At 39.7% G+C, this 20,497-nt stretch overlaps 1 protein-coding gene across 1 annotated transcript in view; it reads right to left on the bottom strand.

Annotated features, from left to right (window-relative positions):
* The window catches only part of LOC127436808 (membrane-associated guanylate kinase, WW and PDZ domain-containing protein 2-like), a 383,618-nt gene that overhangs the window by 248,330 nt on the left and 114,791 nt on the right, over positions 1-20,497 (bottom strand). Inside the window, exon 2 of the mRNA XM_051691206.1 lies at positions 19,984-20,100. Coding sequence (XP_051547166.1) covers positions 19,984-20,100 — 117 coding nt within the window. The remainder of the gene's footprint in view (positions 1-19,983; positions 20,101-20,497) is intronic.

The raw sequence follows: 20,497 nt of genomic DNA, 5'->3' as shown, positions 1-20,497 counted from the left end.
GGGAGCCCCAAACACCTCTGATTTTGAAAAAAGGCCAATGGGAATTGGCCAGTAGAATTTGCATGCCACTCCCCCGGACATACGGGTATGAAAGGAGCTGGCTTGCAATGACTCATTCAGATTATCTCTTCGGAGCCGAGCAGTTGTGTTCAGCGAGCTGAATTACTCTGCCGATCCATTCACCTCGAAAATCTGTTGGATTTACGGCGCATTACAGCGGCTTCTCTCCCTCTTGCACTGGTGAAGTGCAGAGAACGCCCCTGGGCACTTCAGAAGCTAAAAGAGTATATTCTTCCTACTGAAAGAGTATATTTTCCCTTCTAAAGAGTGGCATTAACGGAGAGTGTCTTTTTAAAGATACCTCTCCATTTGTGTGTATATCCTGGTTGCGGTCGTTACCTCTCCGCTTCCGATAGCCACGATCGCGGTCTTACGTGCTTGGGAGCTGCCCACATGGAGACAGCGTTTGTGGAAAGGTCATGTTCTCACTGCAAAAGCGTGACCATGGCAACTTTGCGTATGCGATTTTTCCTTTGTTAGAGGGAAAGTCCATCCCAGCGGCTCCCCGCCTTGGTCCTTCTACCTACGGGTTTGAGGCTGCATCGGTTAGCACTGGGGGCGATTTGGGGACCCCAATGGGAGCCACTCCGCCGGGTAACTCCCCATGGACCTCCCAGTCCCCAGTATGCTGATTTGCCCCACTGGGATGAAACCGCTGGCTCATCTCAGGGCAAGTTCGTGACCTCGTTTCGGCACTCATGAAATGGATGAGCTCTCGATTGCAGCATCAGAGAGTGGGCTGTCCAATCTGATGCTGAGGACTCGACTGGGCTCCCACCTTAAGGTGCGGTTGCCCAGTCGCAGCCTGACACGCAGCTGGCAGCCATGCTTGCCCGGGCAGCTGCGTGTGTCAGGCTGGAGTGGAACCCTCCACCCCCCTGAACTCATGAAGGTCGCAGAGGCAGCCCTTGCCCTGCTAAGGGAAGTGGGCGTCCGCATCTTGATGACTGGCTAATCTTAGCTCACTCTCGGGATGTGGTGTGTGTGCACAGAGATCTGGTGCTCACGCACCTCAGCCGGCTGGGGCTTCGAGTCAACTGGGAAAAGAGCAAGCTCTCCCCAGTTCAGAGCATCTCTTTTCTCGGTTTGGAGTTTACCTTATCTCAATGACGGCGCGCCTCACGAACGAGCGCGCACAGTCAGCGCTGAACTGTCTGAAGGCATTCAGATGGAGGACAGCAGTTCCACTGAAACTTTTTCAGAGGCTCATGGGGCATATGGCATCCTCAGCAGTGGCCACACCGCTTGGGTTGATGTATATGAGCTTCAGCACTGGCTTCAGACTCGAGTCCCGAGATGGGCATGGCACCGTGGGACACACCGCGTGGTCGTCACGCCGATCTGTTGCCGCCTCTTCAGCCCTTGGACCGACCTAGCATTTCTATGGACAGGGGTTCCCCTAGAGCAGGTCTCCAGGCACGTCATGGTTACGACAGACGCCTCCAAGGTGGGCTGGGGCGCCGTATGCAACGGGCACGCAGTCGCCGGCTCTTGGACTGGCCCGCAGCTGCGTTGGCACATCAACTGAGAAATAGCATTCTGAGATGATATTCTTCTCACCACAATTGTACAGAGCGGCTATCTGTGTTACCGTAGACTTTTTTCAGTTCAAACCAGTCTGGCCATTCCACAGAACTGCCACTCACTGGATGTTTTTTGTTTTTGGCACCATTTTGAGTAAATTCTAAAGACTGTTGTGTGTGAAAATCCCAGGAGATCAGCAGTTACAGAAATACTCAAACCATCCCATCTGGCACCAACCAGATGAGGTGAAACTGCACACACTCCCTTTTGTTTTTAAGCAGGCACTCAGTGCTAATTCGGACAGGCATAAAACAATAACTAAAGCAATTGGGGTGTTCATTGCCAACGATAAGTTTCCCTACTCCACTGACGGAGATGTGTGATTTCTGCGTATGATTAAAACACTCGAGCCGCGTCACAACATCCCTCCTATCCATTTTAATAGCAAAGTTCTTTCTATAGTGATGTACAGCTTCCGAATATTGAATATATAGAGTTTGAAATGCATTTTATATCGATGCATGTAGTGTAATACTGCAAGTGTTAAGTTAAAATGTTGATTTAGCAATTAGAGAAAAGGTTTTTTTTTTAGTTAAAGATCCTAACGAAAATTAACCATGGTTTAACTATAGTAATATTGTTGTAACCATGACTGCTTTCACCATGGATTTCTTTGCAAAAATCATAGTTTTGATACAATTAACCATGGTTTTACAACAGTAATACTGTAGTTTCCATAGTAACCATGATTATACTATATTGTAAACATGATAGTAACCATGCTGATTTTGTGGTTACTATGTTTTTCCTACAAATACAATAGTTAAACTATGGTTACTGTAAAAAATTGTTTTTTACAGTAAAACAGTGGTTAAGTGCAAACCTGTTGAAGTGTGTGTTACCACATAGAGTATTCTTACTTTGGATTTGGCAGTAATATTAATAATTTAATTTTATTACTGTGAGAAATTTGAACTGTTCCACCCCTAATATATATATATATATATATATATATATATATATATATATATACACTGTGTATATATATATATATATATATATAGTGTATGTATTAGGCTTGGGATCGATGCCTGTTAAATGCATCGATAATCAAAAAATCTTACCAAAATGTATCTATAAATAGTACTACTCGTTGCTACACTGGACACTTAAATCTTCTGCAAAGGCTTAATAGTATGTGTGATGCCCCTTTGTCTCTTCATGAATATTTCTTAACACAACATTAGTAAATTGTGAGCGGCTGTGTAACTTAAAATCCTGTTAAATTTCCTCTAACATGTTTCAAAAAGGGACTCTTCACCACGTTAAGCAGCTGCATATCTCCAACTATAAACTTAGCTACACAATTTGTTAGCTTCTTGGCCTGGCTTGATTAGATAGATTTTTATATTCATTTTTTCCCTAGGGTTCAAAGCTTCCACAGTTACAAATGTTAGAAATGAATATTACAATAATGAGAATTAAATTTTTTACATTACGGTAATGAGAATTGGCTGGTCAAATGTGATTAACTGTTTTAAATGCAATGCAATGATCATAATTGTTTTAAGCAAAGGCTTTATGTCCTTTGATTCTGGAGTGAAATACAACCCAGGCATGTTTTTAAGTGATTTACTCATTAACTCAACTCATAACTTATAACAACTGTTGATGTCTTTTGCTGTATAAATCAAAGTCTTATGCCCAAATTTCCTAAGAGATGGTACACTGGTGGTACATATTAGTGCTTTGAATGAAGACACATCCAAAGTCTTGTCTGCATAAAGTTTTGCTTTTCAGAAGTATTCCCAAGAGAAGCCAAGAGTATGCATGTGTGAGTGAGTGTGTTTATTCTTATTGTATGAGAATAAGCACAGGTCCAGTGGCTTTCAATAATAGATGGCGCTCAAGTTTGTTTAAAAGCACGGCATTTCCTTCTCAGCTAAAATGCGTCCATGTGCCATGATGCTTCGCCGCATGAATATTAATGCGATCGAGCATTTCGTCCATCTCCAAGATACCGTCCCACTCCCTGCAGACTGGCTTTGGAGATCGCTCTTAAATGCATTAAAGCCACTGCAAAAATACTCAAGTGCCACTGTCTATGTAAGTACATGTTTCACTTTTCATGCTACAGCCACTTTCTGAGAGAAATGGACTATTAATACACACAATACACTGTGCTGATACTCAAACAGGCACTCAGGTTTTTTACAACCTTCTAGAGCAGCTGCATTCACCTGAAACACATTCTTGAGTGACATTGAAGGAGTTGATGCTATCTACTTTGCCATTTCCATTGCAAAGCAAAATTTTGGGTATGCATTTTGGCACAGAGCTGGATTTGGACTGACTTCAAATTATGACACATGGGAAAACTTGAAGGTGGGGTATGGGTAGAATGTTGTGATTTAAACTCCCTGGTCTAAAAAAAACCACATTACTATACCTACATTTTTGCAAAATGATTTTTTTGTGGCATGCTGTTTGTATCGCTACATTTGCAAGCTTGTTTGTGTGCTGTCACATTTGGTGGTAGCTCAACTGACAGAGCATTGCAACTGCGATATAAAGGATGGGGTTATGAGTCCTGAAGAGCATGTGAGTCAACACGTCAGCCAGAAGTGTTGTAGAAGCTCCACATAATAGCGTGGTTGCTTCAGCAATTGCGTTTTTCATCTCACATTTGCTAGGTATGAATCTATCAGTTGGGTTTAGGTTTAAAATTTAGGGTAAGGAGGTTGGTTTTGTTGATTTAAAACTCCATAGAACATTAACCTTAAAAAACCCATCTGTTTGGGAAAAAATTTAACTCACTTTTAAAGCCACACATTGAATGTTTCACCTCGAAACTATAGCGATACGTCTATGGAGCCACGTAATTTTATTTATCAAAAAAAGTCGCCACACTCTCATTTTTTCATGAGATCAGGCTGGTTTTAAAAGCAGAAAAGTCCTCAGAGAATCTCTTTCAAAACCGAACCGAACGCTGACATAAGTGACTTCGTTACTACATTACCTGCCACAAATAAACATGGGCCGTCACTTATTCCAAGTTTTCAAAACAAAATTTAACATCCGATGTATTTTAATTTATCACCTTTATCAGACTGATCTCACAGTGAGATCGGAAAGAGTAGGTTGACTTTTCTTTAGCGAAAATTGGTGTATACTTACCGAAATTTGAAACACTGACCCCTGTGGCCAAAGCGGTATGTGTACACTCCATTTTCTGGGTATAATGTCCATGTAGGGGTGCCAAAAGCAAGATGTGAAGCGAGTCGTTTTGAGCTGTACAGGCATTAATACAGTGAAGAGAATAATGAAGAACAGTGAAGAGTGTTTTATAAAGTCTACCACCCAACCCAAACATATGCCTAACCCTAACCATTAGTGTAGTAAAAATTTAATGTTAGATGTGAAAATGCAACATCTGAATCGCACTCATCACTGATTATGCAATCACGATTACTCCCTGGTCTCGACACAGGATCCGAACCCTAGTCTCCCTCACTGCTGATGCAACATGCTTCTGAGAGCGTCACAGGAGAAAGCATCGCACTAGAGCTGATGCAAATGTATCTTATAGGAGATGAAGGCGGTCCGTGAGTCGGCATTATGTCGCCGATATCGGAACTATCAGAAATAACATGCCGACCTCCCGTGTGATCATGGCGTCTTTATGCCATCATTAACTGGCTTTAATATAACGCATAGAAGTTTTAAAAATATATTACGAATAAACTTCATCACAGAAAATTCTAACATATGTGTAAATGTTTTTTTATTTTATTTTAGACAGACAGTGGGGGGAAAATGACTGGAGAAGATTTGCAGTGTGACAAAAATAGGAACGGGTGTCCCTGTGTAGACGGTTTCACTGATTATAATGAGAGTGATATAGTTTTTTGCCATCTAATTTGTTTTACATCAATCTAACCAGACTTGTTTTGGAGCCATTTACCCTCCATCTGAGGTGGCTCCTGGTTTCAAGACTAGAAGGTTTAAGGGACCAATGTACAGCCAATTCGTCCGGCCCAGAAATGCAAGGAACGGTTTCATACTGTTCACCATCCACCAGCACATTGATGGTGAAAAATGCTAAACGGTAATTTTGATTTCTGTCCTAACTGTTTACAAGTCTTTTAGTGTGAACGCAACACTAATTATAGAGATAACACAAATAGTCACAGAGTTTCATATGACTCTGAGCTACACAGGATAAAGGTTGCAAACACACCACATGCTCCTGTCACTAAAGATCTGACTCATATTAAACTTTAGGAGAGTGAAATGCTTCCCGACCAAACATACACAGACAAACACAACAACAGCCTGCCTTTACAAAGCCTTAATGTGTGAAACAAAACACCCCATCCAAAAAAGAATCTGAAATTAGATCCCTTTATATCTTAACTGTTTCAAAGAGCAATGAGAGAGAAAATTTAAACTTTTGCTAAATCTCCTGCTTCTTAGATCTCACCAATGTCTTAAACTGTGCTCAGATTTACCAATCAGAAGTCTGAGATTTCAATATAAATTCAAACATTGCTTATCAAATTTTTCCAAGACCTGAGCCATTTGATATGAGCTGCAATTTTGAAAGGCAGAGACAGCAATTGTAGAATAGTCATGGAAACCCATTAAACTATTCTAAAATCCTGACACATAACCATGGATCAGTGTTGTTTGAGTCTTTTCATTGCAGAAGGTACATGTTCTATAGCAGTGGTTCCCAACCCCGTTCCTGGAGGCCCACAAACACAGCACATATTGTACAGGTGCATCTCAATAAATTAGAATGTCGTGGAAAAGTTCATTTATTTCAGTAATTCAACTCAAATTGTGAAACTCATGTATTAAATAAATTCAGGGCACACAGACTGAAGTAGTTTAAGTCTTTGGTTCTTTTAATTGTGATGATTTTGGCTCACATTTAACAAAAACCCACCAATTCACTATCTCAAAAAATTAGAATACATCATAAGACCAATAAAAAAAAAACATTTTTAGTGAATTGTTGGCCTTCTGGAAAGTATGTTCATTTACTGTATATGTACTCAATACTTGGTAGTGGCTCCTTTTACTTTAATTACTGCCTCAATTCGGCGTGGCATGGAGGTGATCAGTTTGTGGCACTGCTGAGGTGGTATGGAAGCCCAGGTTTCTGACAGTGGCCTTCAGCTCATCTGCATTTTTTGGTCTCTTGTTTCTCATTTTCCTCTTGACAATACCCCATAGATTCTCTATGTGGTTCAGGTCTGGTGAGTTTGCTGGCCAGCCAAGCACACCAACACCATGGTCATTTAACCAACTTTTGGTGCTTTTGGCAGTGTGGGCAGGTGCCAAATCCTGCTGGAAAATGAAATCAGCATCTTTAAAAAGCTGGTCAGCAGAAGGAAGCGTGAAGTGCTCCAAAATTTCTTGGTAAACAGGTGCAGTGACTTTGGTTTTCAAAAAACACAATGGACCAACACCAGCAGATGACATTGCACCCCAAATCATCACAGACTGTGGAAACTTAACACTGGACTTCAAGCAACTTGGGCTATGAGCTTCTCCACCCTCCCTTCAGACTCTAGGACCTTGGTTTCCAAATGAAATACAAAACTTGCTCTCATCTGAAAAGAGGACTTTGGACCACTGGGCAACAGTCCAGTTCTTCTTCTCCTTAGCCCAGGTAAGACGCCTCTGACGTTGTCTTTGGTTCAGGAGTGGCTTAACAAGAGGAATATGACAACTGTATCCAAATTCCTTGACACGTCTGTGTGTGGTGGCTCTTGATGCCTTGACCCCAGCCTCAGTCCATTCCTTGTGAAGTTCACCCAAATTCTTGAATCGATTTTGCTTGACAAACAATAAGGCTGCGGTTCTCTTGGTTGGTTGTGCATCTTTTTCTTCCACACTTTTTCCTTCCACTCAACTTTCTGTTAACATGCTTGGATACAGCACTCTGTGAACAGCCAGCTTCTTTGGCAATGAATGTTTGTGGCTTACCCTCCTTGTGAAGGGTGTCAATGATTGTCTTCTGGACAACTGTCAGATCAGCAGTCTTCCCCATGATTGTGTAGCCTAGTGAACCAAACTGAGAGACCATTTTGAGGCTCAGGAAACCTTTGCAGGTGTTTTGAGTTGATTAGCTGTTTGGCATGTCACCATATTCTAATTTTTTGAGATAGTGAATTGGTGGGTGTTTGTTAAATGTGAGCCAAAATCATCACAATTAAAAGAACCAAAGACTTAAACTACTTCAGTCTGTGTGCATTGAATTTATTTAATACACGAGTTTCACAATTTGAGTTGAATTACTGAAACAAATGAACTTTTCCACAACATTCTAATTTATTGAGATGCACCTGTATATCTCCCTTTTATGACACCCAGTTCAAGTCTTGGAGTCTCCACTAACGAGCTGATGAGTTGAATCAGGTGTGATTGATTAGGGAGCTATCCAAAATGTGTAGTGTTGGGGGGCCTCCAGGAACAGGGTTGGGAACCACTGTTCTAAAGGATCATGGGGAATCTGTGATGAAGGTGGGCTTTGAATTCTGCACACAGACTGAGAGGCGTGTGTGTGTTTACTGTGTGTGGAGATACGGAGATTATAATTGGCTTGGTGATTGTGGTTTACATTTGAAACTGACTGCAGCTGAGCCACAAAGACTTCAGAAAGGGAGTATCTCAAAGTTAGAGATCACTGTCAGCAGATTAGACTTCATCCACAACATGAGGTCAAAAAGAGAGATTGTCTCTAGCTCACTGTCTGAGACCAGAGGTAGCCTGATATATTGGTTTTACCGATTAATCGGTGCTGATAGTTGCCGATAGTTGGTGAATATCAGTTATTTGCAAAAATCAATGCTGATTGTTGCTGATAGTTTTTGCAAGAAACAATGCGACAATATTTAAATGTTCTGCTTCAGCACATACATTGTATTTTCAAGCTTGAATTACTCAGATGGAGGAATATTTTGTATTATCATCCACGGGCATGATTAACTGCATTTTGTTTTGTTTTTTTTGGGGGTTTTTTTAGCATTTTTTATTTAATCGTACTGAATTAACGCATTAAATCTCGATTTAGCAAGTTAATTCAGTACGATTAAATAAAAAATGCGAAAAAAAAAAAATAAAATAATGAAATTAATCATGCCGATGGACATAAAGTGCTTGGTGAGTGTGTTTGTGTGTATATAACGTACTGATATATATATATATATATGCAGTACTTTATATACACACACACTCACCAAGCACTTTAGTAGGAACACTATGGTCTTAATAAAGTGCCCGACGTGGTCTTCTGCCTCAAATTTCAACGTGTTGTGCATTCTGAGATGCTATTCTGCTCACTGCAATTGTACAAAGGGGTTATCTGAGTTAGAGTAGCCTTTCTGTCAGCTTAAACCAGTCTCTCCATTCTCTGTTGACCTCTCTCATAAACAAGGCATTTCCATCCACAGAACTGCCGCTCACTTGATGTTTTTTGTTTTTGGCACCATTCTGTGTAAACTCTAGATACTGCGTCAAAATCCCAATAGATCAGCAGTTATAGAAATACTCAATCCAGCCCGTCTGGCACCAACAATCATGCCACGGTCAAAATCACTGAGAACACATTGTTCCCCATTCTAATGGTCGATGTGAACATTAATTGAAGCTCCTGACCCATATCTGCATGGTTTTATGCACTGCAATGCTGCCACACGAATGGCTGATTAGATAATCGCATGAATAGGTAGGTGTACAGGTGTACCTAATAAAGTGCTCGGTGAGTGTATATACAGTATATATATATATATATATATATATACACACACACACACACACATTCCCAGTGGGTCAGAAGTTTACATACCTTTTGTTAGTATTTGGTAGCATTGCCTTTAAATGGTTTAACTTGGGTCAAACATTTTGGGTAGCCTTCCACAAGCTTCTCACAATAAGTTGCTGGAAATTTGGCCCATTCTTCCAGACCGAACTGGTGTAACTGAGTCAGGTTTGAGTTCTGCCCACAAATTTTCTATCAGATTAAGGTCAGGGCTATGTGATGGCCACTCCAATACCTTGACTTTGTTGTCCTTAAGCCATTTTGCCACAACTTTGGAGGTATGCTTGGGGTCATTGTCCATTTGAAAGACCCATTTGTGACTGAGCTTTAACATCCTGGCTGATGTCTTGAAATGTTGCTTCAATATATCCACATAATTTTGTAAAGTGCACCGGTCCTTCCTCTAGCAAAGCACCCCCACAACATGATGCTGCCACCCCCATGCTTCACGGTTAGGATGGTTTTCTTCGGCTTGCAAGCCTCACCCTTTTTCATACAAACATAACGATGGTCATTATGGCCAAACAGATACATATTTGTTTTGTCAGACCAGAGGAAATTTCTCCAAAAAGTACAATGTTTGTCCCCATGTGCACTTGCAAAGTGTAGTCTGGCTTTTTATGGCGGTTTTGGAGCAGTGGCTTCTTCCTGGCTGAGCAGCCTTTCAGGTTATGTTGATATAGGACTTGTCTACCTGTTTCCTCCAGCATCTTCAGAAGGTCCTTTGCTGTTGTATATTTAATAGGGCTGTCAACCAATTCAAATTTCTAATCAAATTAATTATATGGTATGCCAATGAATTAATCGAATTAATCACAATTAATCGCATACATAAATATTTGCTGAGAAAGCCCCTCAAATAACAATAATTCAGTATATAATGATTAAATTATTATAAATGGTTATTTTTAAATAATTATAAATAAAATACTGTAGCGCGGAGGAGGGCGGGGCCGGGCGGAATGACGGACGCCCGGACCCCAATCAGCCTGATGAGGCGAGCGAGGGATAAAAGCGACCAAAGACGGCGAGAGAGAATTATGGACAGCTGCCCTGTATGTGTTTGTGTGTCTTTTTATTTAATTAAATATTATTTATATTATCAAGCCAGTTCTCGCCTCCTCCTTTCCCGTGTACCCCTGTTACAAATACATACAGCACATATTCTAAAATAATAATTAAAATGCTTTAAATTATTTTAGCACACAAGCATGAAAAAAGACAATACAAATGGCTTTAGAATGCAAAGACGGTTAGCTGTGTCAAGTTAAACGAAGCTTGAAACTTAGAAAAACACGTCTCTAGATCCCTGCGTTCGGTTTTGCGCTCCATCAAGCTGTGTTTGAATGCAAGAAAGTGTTCTCATCTTGTGTTGTCTGCCCTTGGTTAGTGAGGTTTGATCTCTGTCTGTTTTAGCTGCGCGTTGTCTATACAGCAAGTTTCGCTTACTGCCCCCTGGAGAAAACAGGTGGTACTCCAACCTTGAATTGCTCAGATATAAGGAATATTCCTTATTACGGTCCGGGGACATGATTAATTGCGTTTATTTTTTTAACGCGTAATTTTTTATATGATCACTCTCTCTGAATTAACGCGTTAAATCGACAGCCCAAATATTTACTTTATACATGAAGAAAATTAAGCCTATTTTTGTATCAGTAAGATTCTTTGCATTCTGACACTATTTTAATGACATTTAAGCACACTTCCCCCCAAATAGTCCGCCATTTGACTTTTGAGTTATTTTGTAATTCACACTGATGTCTTATTAGCTTCTACTGTAATAGAAATAAAAAATACTTGACAATGATATATTATTTAATTTTTATTTTTTTTATTTTTTTTACATTACAGTAATAAGTAAAAAACAATTTTATTTCATTACATTAATGAGAATTGAGATGTCTGCTTCATTGCCATCTGTGCAGGACAGCTACTGAATCTAACATAAATGGCAAAATAAATTACATTTAACCAAGCTGTGAGCTTGCAGTCTTAATTGAATGTGATGAGATAAAAGACTGGGTACCATGAAATAATGCAATGACAATGCATCTTTCTATTGTGTTGTCGTCGCTGCCTGCATGAAAAACGAACTTACAGTGCGACTAGTGCATTCTGATTCACGAAAGAATGACTCTAATGACCAGTTTAAATGAATTGCTCAAAAAAACTCACAAACTCAAGATTTTTGAACCGACTCACTTACTGAACCTCACTTATTCACGTTCACTCATATCGGACTTGAAATTAACTAAGAACTTTTGAAACTCTGCAGCAAAACTGAATTTTATAGGAAAAACTGACTGTCGTGAAAATAATGTCACAATGCAACAGAATCTTAATGGTCCTAAAATATGCTTTATTTTCTTTCTAAACAAGGAATGAGAGATAGACTGGCTTCCATATTTTTTTATATACAAAGCCTAAATATCTTGACTATATACTAACCTTAACCCTAAAATACATTCAGAATTTTAAAAACACAACATTATTTACTTAATTTTTTTTAACTTTTAACTGAGAATGTCCCTGGATATCCCCCAAGTGAGGTTTTGTCAAATTTTGCCAACTTCTGGGGACAAATTATGCCCCCTAAGTATAGTTTAATGAATCCACCCACACACACTCATTAGACCTTTGTCCCAAATGGACATCCCAATTGGAAGAAAAGGATATGCAAACATAGAAAGTATACACACTATTATTTTCTGTGCCACACACATTTGTCTTTAGTCTCATTGCATGGCAGATTTTGTTTTCTCTCTGACCTCATCTGCAGTTAAATGCTTTTTTATCTGACACCAGGGGCCCTCAGCATCTGGGTTTTGCCCTGTAACATCCCCTCATCCAATCAGAGCACACAACATAAGTGCAACCGGGCCACTTATAGCCCTGTTTTGTAAGAGCTCAACAACAGCAGCACCATTTCTTGAGTTCCTGTGTATTCACTCATAGTGGATGGAGGAATGGATGAAGGAACGAGTTGGAAGGAGATAGAAAAATGATACATTTTAATGCTTGTATTACACACCCACCTACATTTACACACTTACTCCAACGTGATTAGCTTGTGCGGTAGCTCACCTGATAAGAGTGTTGGACTCTGAACTCAGAAGTCTGCGGTTGACATGTGGACATGCAAGCTGACACGTGAAATTAAAGTGTCATATAAGTGACACAAAATGACATGGTTGCTTCTGAAAATTAGCTTTTCATTTCACATTTTGTTTTTGGACACTATCGGTTAGGTTTAGGTCTTGGTTTAGGGTAAGGATGTCTGTTTTGTTTACCTCTCATTTGCTTTTAGGACACTACAGGTGCATCTCAATAAATTAGAATGTTGTGGAAAAGTTCATTTGTTTCAGTAATTCAACTCAAATTGTGAAACTCGTGTATTAAATAAATTCAATGCACACAGACTGAAGTAGTTTAAGTCTTTGGTTCTTTTAATTGTGATGATTTTGGCTCACATTTAACAAACACCCACCAATTCACTATCTCAAAAAATTAGAATATGGTGACATGCCAAACAGCTAATCAACTCAAAACACCTGCAAAGGTTTCCTGAGCCTCAAAATGGTCTCTCAGTTTGGTTCACTAGGCTACACAATCATGGGGAAGACTGCTGATCTGACAGTTGTCCAGAAGACAATCATTGACACCCTTCACAAGGAGGGTAAGCCACAAACATTCATTGCCAAAGAAGCTGGCTGTTCACAGAGTGCTGTATCCAAGCATGTTAACAGAAAGTTGAGTGGAAGGAAAAAGTGTGGAAGAAAAAGATGCACAACCAACCAAGAGAACCGCAGCCTTATTGTTTGTCAAGCAAAATCGATTCAAGAATTTGGGTGAACTTCACAAGGAATGGACTGAGGCTGGGGTCAAGGCATCAAGAGCCACCACACACAGACGTGTCAAGGAATTTGGATACAGTTGTCATATTCCTCTTGTTAAGCCACTCCTGAACCAAAGACAACGTCAGAGTCGTCTTACCTGGGCTAAGGAGAAGAAGAACTGGACTGTTGCCCAGTGGTCCAAAGTCCTCTTTTCAGATGAGAGCAAGTTTTGTATTTCATTTGGAAACCAAGGTCCTAGAGTCTGAAGGGAGGGTGGAGAAGCTCATAGCCCAAGTTGCTTGAAGTCCAGTGTTAAGTTTCCACAGTCTGTGATGATTTGGGGTGCAATGTCATCTGCTGGTGTTGGTCCATTGTGTTTTTTGAAAACCAAAGTCACTGCACCTGTTTACCAAGAAATTTTGGAGTACTTCACTTCAAAAGCTGACCAGCTTTTTAAAGATGCTGATTTCATTTTCCAGCAGGATTTGGCACCTGCCCACACTGCCAAAAGCACCAAAAGTTGGTTAAATGACCATGGTGTTGGTGTGCTTGGCTGGCCAGCAAACTCACCAGACCTGAACCACATAGAGAATCTATGGGGTATTGTCAAGAGGAAAATGAGAAACAAGAGACCAAAAAATGCAGATGAGCTGAAGGCCACTGTCAAAGAAACCTGGGCTTCCATACCACCTCAGCAGTGCCACAAACTGATCACCTCCATGCCACGCCGAATTGAGGCAGTAATTAAAGCAAAAGGAGCCACTACCAAGTATTGAGTACATATACAGTAAATGAACAAACTTTCCAGAAGGCCAACAATTCACTAAAAATGTTTTTTTTTTATTGGTCTTATGATGTATTCTAATTTTTTGAGATAGTGAATTGGTGGGTTTTTGTTAAATGTGAGCCAAAATCATCACAATTAAAAGAACCAAAGACTTAAACTACTTCAGTCTGTGTGCCCTGAATTTATTTAATACATGAGTTTCACAATTTGAGTTGAATTACTGAAATAAATGAACTTTTCCACGACATTCTAATTTATTGAGGTGCACCTGTATTTGTTAAATTTTTATGTTAGGGAGGTACGTTTTACTCATTAAAACCACCATCTAATATTCACCTTAAAAATCTCGTCTGATTACGACACCATTTCACTCGCTTTTGCCGCCCTCCACTGGGCATTTCAATGGGAAACTGCAGCTAAACATGTAATAAGGCACGTAATATACATGGGATATTAAGGCTGGCCTTATTTCTGGAAAAAAAAGTGTGTCTGACATTTCTGGGAGGTAATAGTAGCCAATCATTTTGATGACAGACTTTGGCTCTGGCATCTCAGAATGACCAAAGAGCAAAATTTGAGATGCTATGCAATTATATTGGTCCAATTAGTCCAGTTATGAGTTTGCCTTGTTGAGGCAAAGTCACATGGCTTTTTTGATGCACATCTAGGAATTTATTCAGTAAATGTGTTTGCATTGTAGTTTATGTGCATGTCTACTACAGAATAAAATAAAAAATAAAAAAAACATTTTTTTTTTTTTTTGTTTTATTTTTTGTTTTGTTTTTTTGCAATATCCCAAAATCTGCAGAAAATATATGTGGAAAGAAACCCATTGTGTGACTCGTAAGAATCCAAAGTCTTGGGGTAAAAAAAATACTGTAGATGTATTTTATATCAATTTTTGATAACTGGTATGATGAAACCACTTCTTTAGACTGCAAAAATTCAATTGAGGAGTTCTGAAAATGAGATTTTGGGCTCGTGTACTTGTTTAAGATAAAATCAGAGCAGCTTGCTTTATTGGATTTTGGAGCAGAGACCTTCTCCATTCAGGTCTTGCTCAGTAACAAGGGAGTTATAGAGAACTCTGGGAACCTTTATCTGCCAATTCAAGCTTGTTACATTTTTTAGGTGTGTGGTTTTGCTCTGAAAATGTGTCAGACTGTTCATGGTGGCAGGTGCTTTGGAAAAAGCCTGATCCATATTGCTGTTTTCTGAAGTGAAAATGAGACCTGCTTCAGACTTGTTATGAGACTTCAAATGTTCCCTCAGACATTATGGATTTATAAACGAAAATTAAAATTAAAATTCTGATATTATTTACTCACCCTCATGACCATGGAACACAAAATGAGGAATTATGAGGGTGCATAAATGATGGCAGAATATTAATTTTAAGCCTTAAGTAACTCTTACTTTATAAAAGAGAGCAGTGGGTGAATAAAGAATGAGAGAAACAGAAGAATGATTACTTGTGTCATGGTCATTGGTACATTTTAGAAAGGACAGTGTCTCATTTTTTCTGGTAAGATATCGGAGGACATTGCATCCCCCATTAATAATAGAGTATCATCTCTGTAGAGGTTCAATGTCAACACTAACAACGTCTAATGTCACCCTGTCTGAGTGTGTGTGTGTGTGTGTGTGTGTGTGTGTGTGTGTGTGGCAGGAGTAGCCTGTAATGGCAACCTAAGCTGTAACAGATCTGCAGTTCTGTGATTATGAGCATTACTGTCCGTTGCTTAATGTGACAGGGACATTTCTGACATGTTCTCAACTTCTACCTTTTGATTGTATAATATCCGGAGGCATGGACGCTATTCCAAACCTAAGGAGCTGCATTAAGTGGATCGCACACCAGATGCATCTGGCAGATGCCACTGCATGTTCCAAAATTCGAAACAATTGTTTTCTATGAATGTACGCACACCGCCGCCACTCAGCGTCTGTCTGCGGTGACCATCTAAGACTCCGGAGGTTGCTCAAATTTCTGCAGTGTCATGGAGTGCAACTCACATAGTTTCCATTAAATTTGACCCAAATAATTAACAAAGGACATAGATTATATACTCTAGCCTTGTTCATTCTTGAAGAAGGAAAAAACCTTGGTAACTTTTGTATGTACTGTCTGCCACCTGAACCGCATCGATGTGCCCTGTGTTTAATATCTGTGCCATGTCCTAACCACACCACGATGCACAGTGGCGCTTGTCGTCCAGCGTGCGACCGCTTTTACTGCCTTAAGCCTATAAAGACAGCTACCTTCTAAGTGGTCATTCAAACCAACCTGTTCTTGCACTTCGCAAGGCAAGATTTTGCGGCTGGAATACAGTTATCTCAATGGAAATCCACCTGATCATGAATTTCAAGCGATGGACTTCAGGTATGGTCACATTTACTTTTGCACTGCAAATTTCAGATGGATCGACAATGAGCGCATGTAAAACCAGTAAAAAACAAATTGCCATGCAGAATCTTTTTAGTGCTGCTTTTATACTCTGAAAGAGTGAAGTTAAAAAGAAATTCATCACTAAAATGGTATCCTAGTCCATTGTGAATATTCAGTGTAGCTGTGAACGAAGCAACTCCCATACAGAGGTCAATGCCAAACCAAGCAACGTCCTATTGGTCAACGCTGGAAATTCGCCTGTCAAAGTTCAGCAAACATGAATGCCATGCGAAATCCGCAAGGGAAAATTCTTCATCAACGGAAGTCCATTGCGCAAAATTAACAAATGCATGGATTCCCGTTGAGATGACTGTATTTCAACTGTATTTTTGCAGAATTTCGCAGTGCAAATTTAAATGTGACCACTTTTCGGAAGCATCCTAACTAAAATCAAAACTTATAAGTTCCTAATTTGACATGCTCTACATAAGCAACAACACCGCATGGAACAATAAAATAGCGCTTCTAATATTAATGTGATTCTCACATAAACGAGGGACTTACGGAGAAGTGCATCTTCGTTCAGAGGTAAAAAGAAGTTCAAAACAGCTGAGCAACAGAATACTGTTTGCGAACATTCAGACTCCGGCCACACCACTGGGGGAGGTGTTTAGAGGAGCATTTAAATGAGGACGCTCAAGACATGTAAAGCATCAACTAATGTGACATTAAAATATGTTATCAATGACTTCATGCCTCATTCTATGAGTATAATTCACATGAGATCGGTAAAAGAAGCTGTATTAACTACTCGATGATTTAAAGTAATACATATGCAGTAGATATTGTGTAAATTGTCTTGTTTACATTCTACATTCATCTGTTATTGAAATTTATGATGACATTGATGCTACTGCAAAGACGGGTGTATAAAAGAGTTTTAATGGGTAGAATACAAACAAAAGAATGATGAGAGGCATATCTTACTTTGGGCAGATGTGTGAATGGATTTGGCTGCAGATGGCACATGAGTGAAGCAGCATATCAAACAAAAGCGTTGATGGGCACTTAAAAGTATTTTAGTAGATTTTATTCCTTTTAGACTAATTAAAAAAAAATGCATGACATGGTCTTGGAAAAAGTGTTTACTCGAACAGTCATACAGATGTAGGTAAATTTGCACACCAGTGTGTTCATGTTGACTGATCTTAACTGACTGAATGGGAAGTAGTTGTCAGCCTCAAAGTAGGGGCTGACAACTAATGAATGGGAATTAGTTGTCAGCCTCAAAGTAGGTGGAGCTCCAGGTCACACCTACCGATGACATAGACAATGGCAGTAAGAAGGTGTTTAGCAGTTGGTAAGAAGTTTGGCTGAAAGTTCGCCCAGGCGAGTGGTTACAAATCACTGAAACGCACTCAAAACACCTTATTTTTGGATTGATTTTGTTCTAAATGATGTCAACCGTTTGTTCTTTGATTTCATAGGAAGTACGCAGGGGGCCGAAATGTACAATTGATTCCAATGGAAATTTGACAATAGCATGTTGCTAAGCTAAAAACACAATACTCGATACTCAATACTTTTTTTTGCTATTGCTGATATTTGCAGGTTTTCGATGACCAGGGAAACCCTATCAATTACATGAGTAAAAATACATTTATGCATGGTTTTTCAAGCTACCCAAATCCTCTTCCTTTCTTTCTACCTCATTCTACCTCATTCTCTCTTTCGTTCATCTTTGTTTAAAGCTACTAGTTTCCTTGTTTATTCTTCGTCTTGCTAATGTTCAATGATTCCGACATCTGAGGCGTTTTACATCTGAGGCGAGTCCTCACACCTCACTTGCATTTTTTCATTGTAAGTCCATCTCTCTCTCTCTCTCTCTCTCTCTCTCTCTCTCTCATCTGTATTCTCAAGCTCACTCTCTCCCAGGTACTCTTCTCACGTGTCGTTCTCTGGTCTAATGGAATCACAGCTCAGTCTCTTAGCTGGACAATAATCACTCTCACTTTCTCATACATAACACAAGGCCTACACTTGAGTAAAAGCTTCTCAAGCACCAGTGAAAACCAAAGACAGAGCTTACCTCTGTAAATAACATCTTCAAACATTTCAAACTACCACTTACAGATTACCACTCATAGTATATGCAGTTATACACACCCTGTAAACTCCACTTCGTTAATACAATAAATACTTGGTTTGAGGGTGGAAAGGGTTATTTCAAACGAAGAGTAGCATTATACCCGGGGTTTGAATACACTGGTGGCCAAAAGTTTGGAATAATGTACAGATTTTGCTCTTATGGAAAGAAATTGGTACTTTTATTCACCAAAGTGGCTTTTAACTGATCACAATGTACAGTCAGGACACTAATAATGTGAACAATTACTATTACAATTTGGAAAACAATATCAGAACTTCTTAAACTACTTCAATGAGTTCTCATCAAAAAATCCTCCACGTGCAGCAATGACAGCTTTGCAGATCCTTGGCATTCCAGCTGTCAGTTTGTCCAGATACTCAGGTGGCATTTCACCCCACGCTTCCTGTAGCACTTGCCATTGATATGGCTGTTTGTCGAGCACTTCTCATGCACCTTACAGTCTAGCTGATCCTACAAAAGCTCAATGGGGTTAAGATCCATAACACTCTTTTCCAATTATCTGTTGTCCAATGTCTGTGTTTCTTTGCCCACTCTAACCTTTTCTTTTTGTTTTTCTGTTTCAAAAGTGGCATTTTCTTTGCAATTTTTTCTCATAAGGCCTGCACCCCTGAGTCTTCTCTTTACTGTTGTACATGAAACTGGTGTTGAGTGGGTAGAATTCAATGAAGCTGTCAGCTTAGGACATGTGAGGCATCTATTTCTCAAACTAGTGATTCTGATGTACTTATCCTCTTGTTTAATTGTACATCTGGCCTTCCACATCTCTTTCTGTCCTTGTTAGAGCCAGTTGTCCTTTGTCCTTGAAGACTGCAGTGTACAATTTTGTATAAAATCTTCAGTTTTTGGCAATTTCAAGAATTGTATAGCCTTCATTCCTCAAAACAATGATTGACTGATGAGTTTCTAGAGAAAGCTGTTTCTGTTTTGCCATTTTTTGCCTAATATTGACCTTAAGACATGCCAGTCTACTGCATACTGTGGCAACTCAAAAACAAACACAAAGATAATGTTAAGCTTCATTTAATGAACCAAATAGTTTTCAGCTGTGTTTGATATAATGGCAAGTGATTTTCCAGTACCAAATTATCAATTTAGCATGATTATTCAAGGATAAGGCGTTGGAGTGATGGCTGCTGGATGGTTGTCTAGATTTGATCAAAAATGAATTTTTTCAAATAGTGATGGTGCTGTTTTTTACTGTACATTATTTCAAACTTTTGGCTGCCAGTGTATACCTAAAATCTAGTATGACTACCCCTTAATACAATGATCAAACAATATCAGCCAGGACTTCATGAACAAAACAGCTACATCATGCATAAGCCATCAGGCAGGCCTAGAGGGTCAGGCCAGAGTGGGTGTTGGGAGTCAAGGGTTACTCACAGGGTACAGTGCGAAGATAAAGGTTGTCCCGAATTATCTGTTGAAGCTCGTGATCCAGTGAGCCTTTCTGGAAACGTAGGTTGAGATACTGCCTGAGATCTTTATCCACGACACCTCCTGTAACACACACACATACAGACACACAGATAGTCAGATGATCCTCCACCGTGATAAAATCTCATCTAATCCTTGCCGTTTACTCCACAATCACTATAACACAGTGAAGAAATGCCTTTGTGTGCAGTTTTGTCAGAGGTAATAAAGGACTCCTTTACGTGAATGTGTGTAGAGGAAAAGGCCTGACAATACTGCAGCAAACCGAGATTCTGTCACTCGATATGAAAATTGACCTCAAAGTTTTTGTCTGAAGAGCTGCAAGATGTCAGTGAGAGTTTTCACTTTGTTCTGTGGTAAAATATCTTTGTCAGGCTCCTGAGAGAGTCTTTTTTTCCAGTAAAGCCTTTCTTCCATCGAAATAAATACAAAACATACACATGGCCCACAAACACCACAT

Source organism: Myxocyprinus asiaticus, chromosome 47, assembly GCF_019703515.2.
Source record: "Myxocyprinus asiaticus isolate MX2 ecotype Aquarium Trade chromosome 47, UBuf_Myxa_2, whole genome shotgun sequence".
NCBI classification, from domain to species: domain Eukaryota; kingdom Metazoa; phylum Chordata; class Actinopteri; order Cypriniformes; family Catostomidae; genus Myxocyprinus; species Myxocyprinus asiaticus.
Note: the sequence above shows the minus strand (reverse complement) of the source record. Positions and strands in the feature narration are given on the sequence as shown.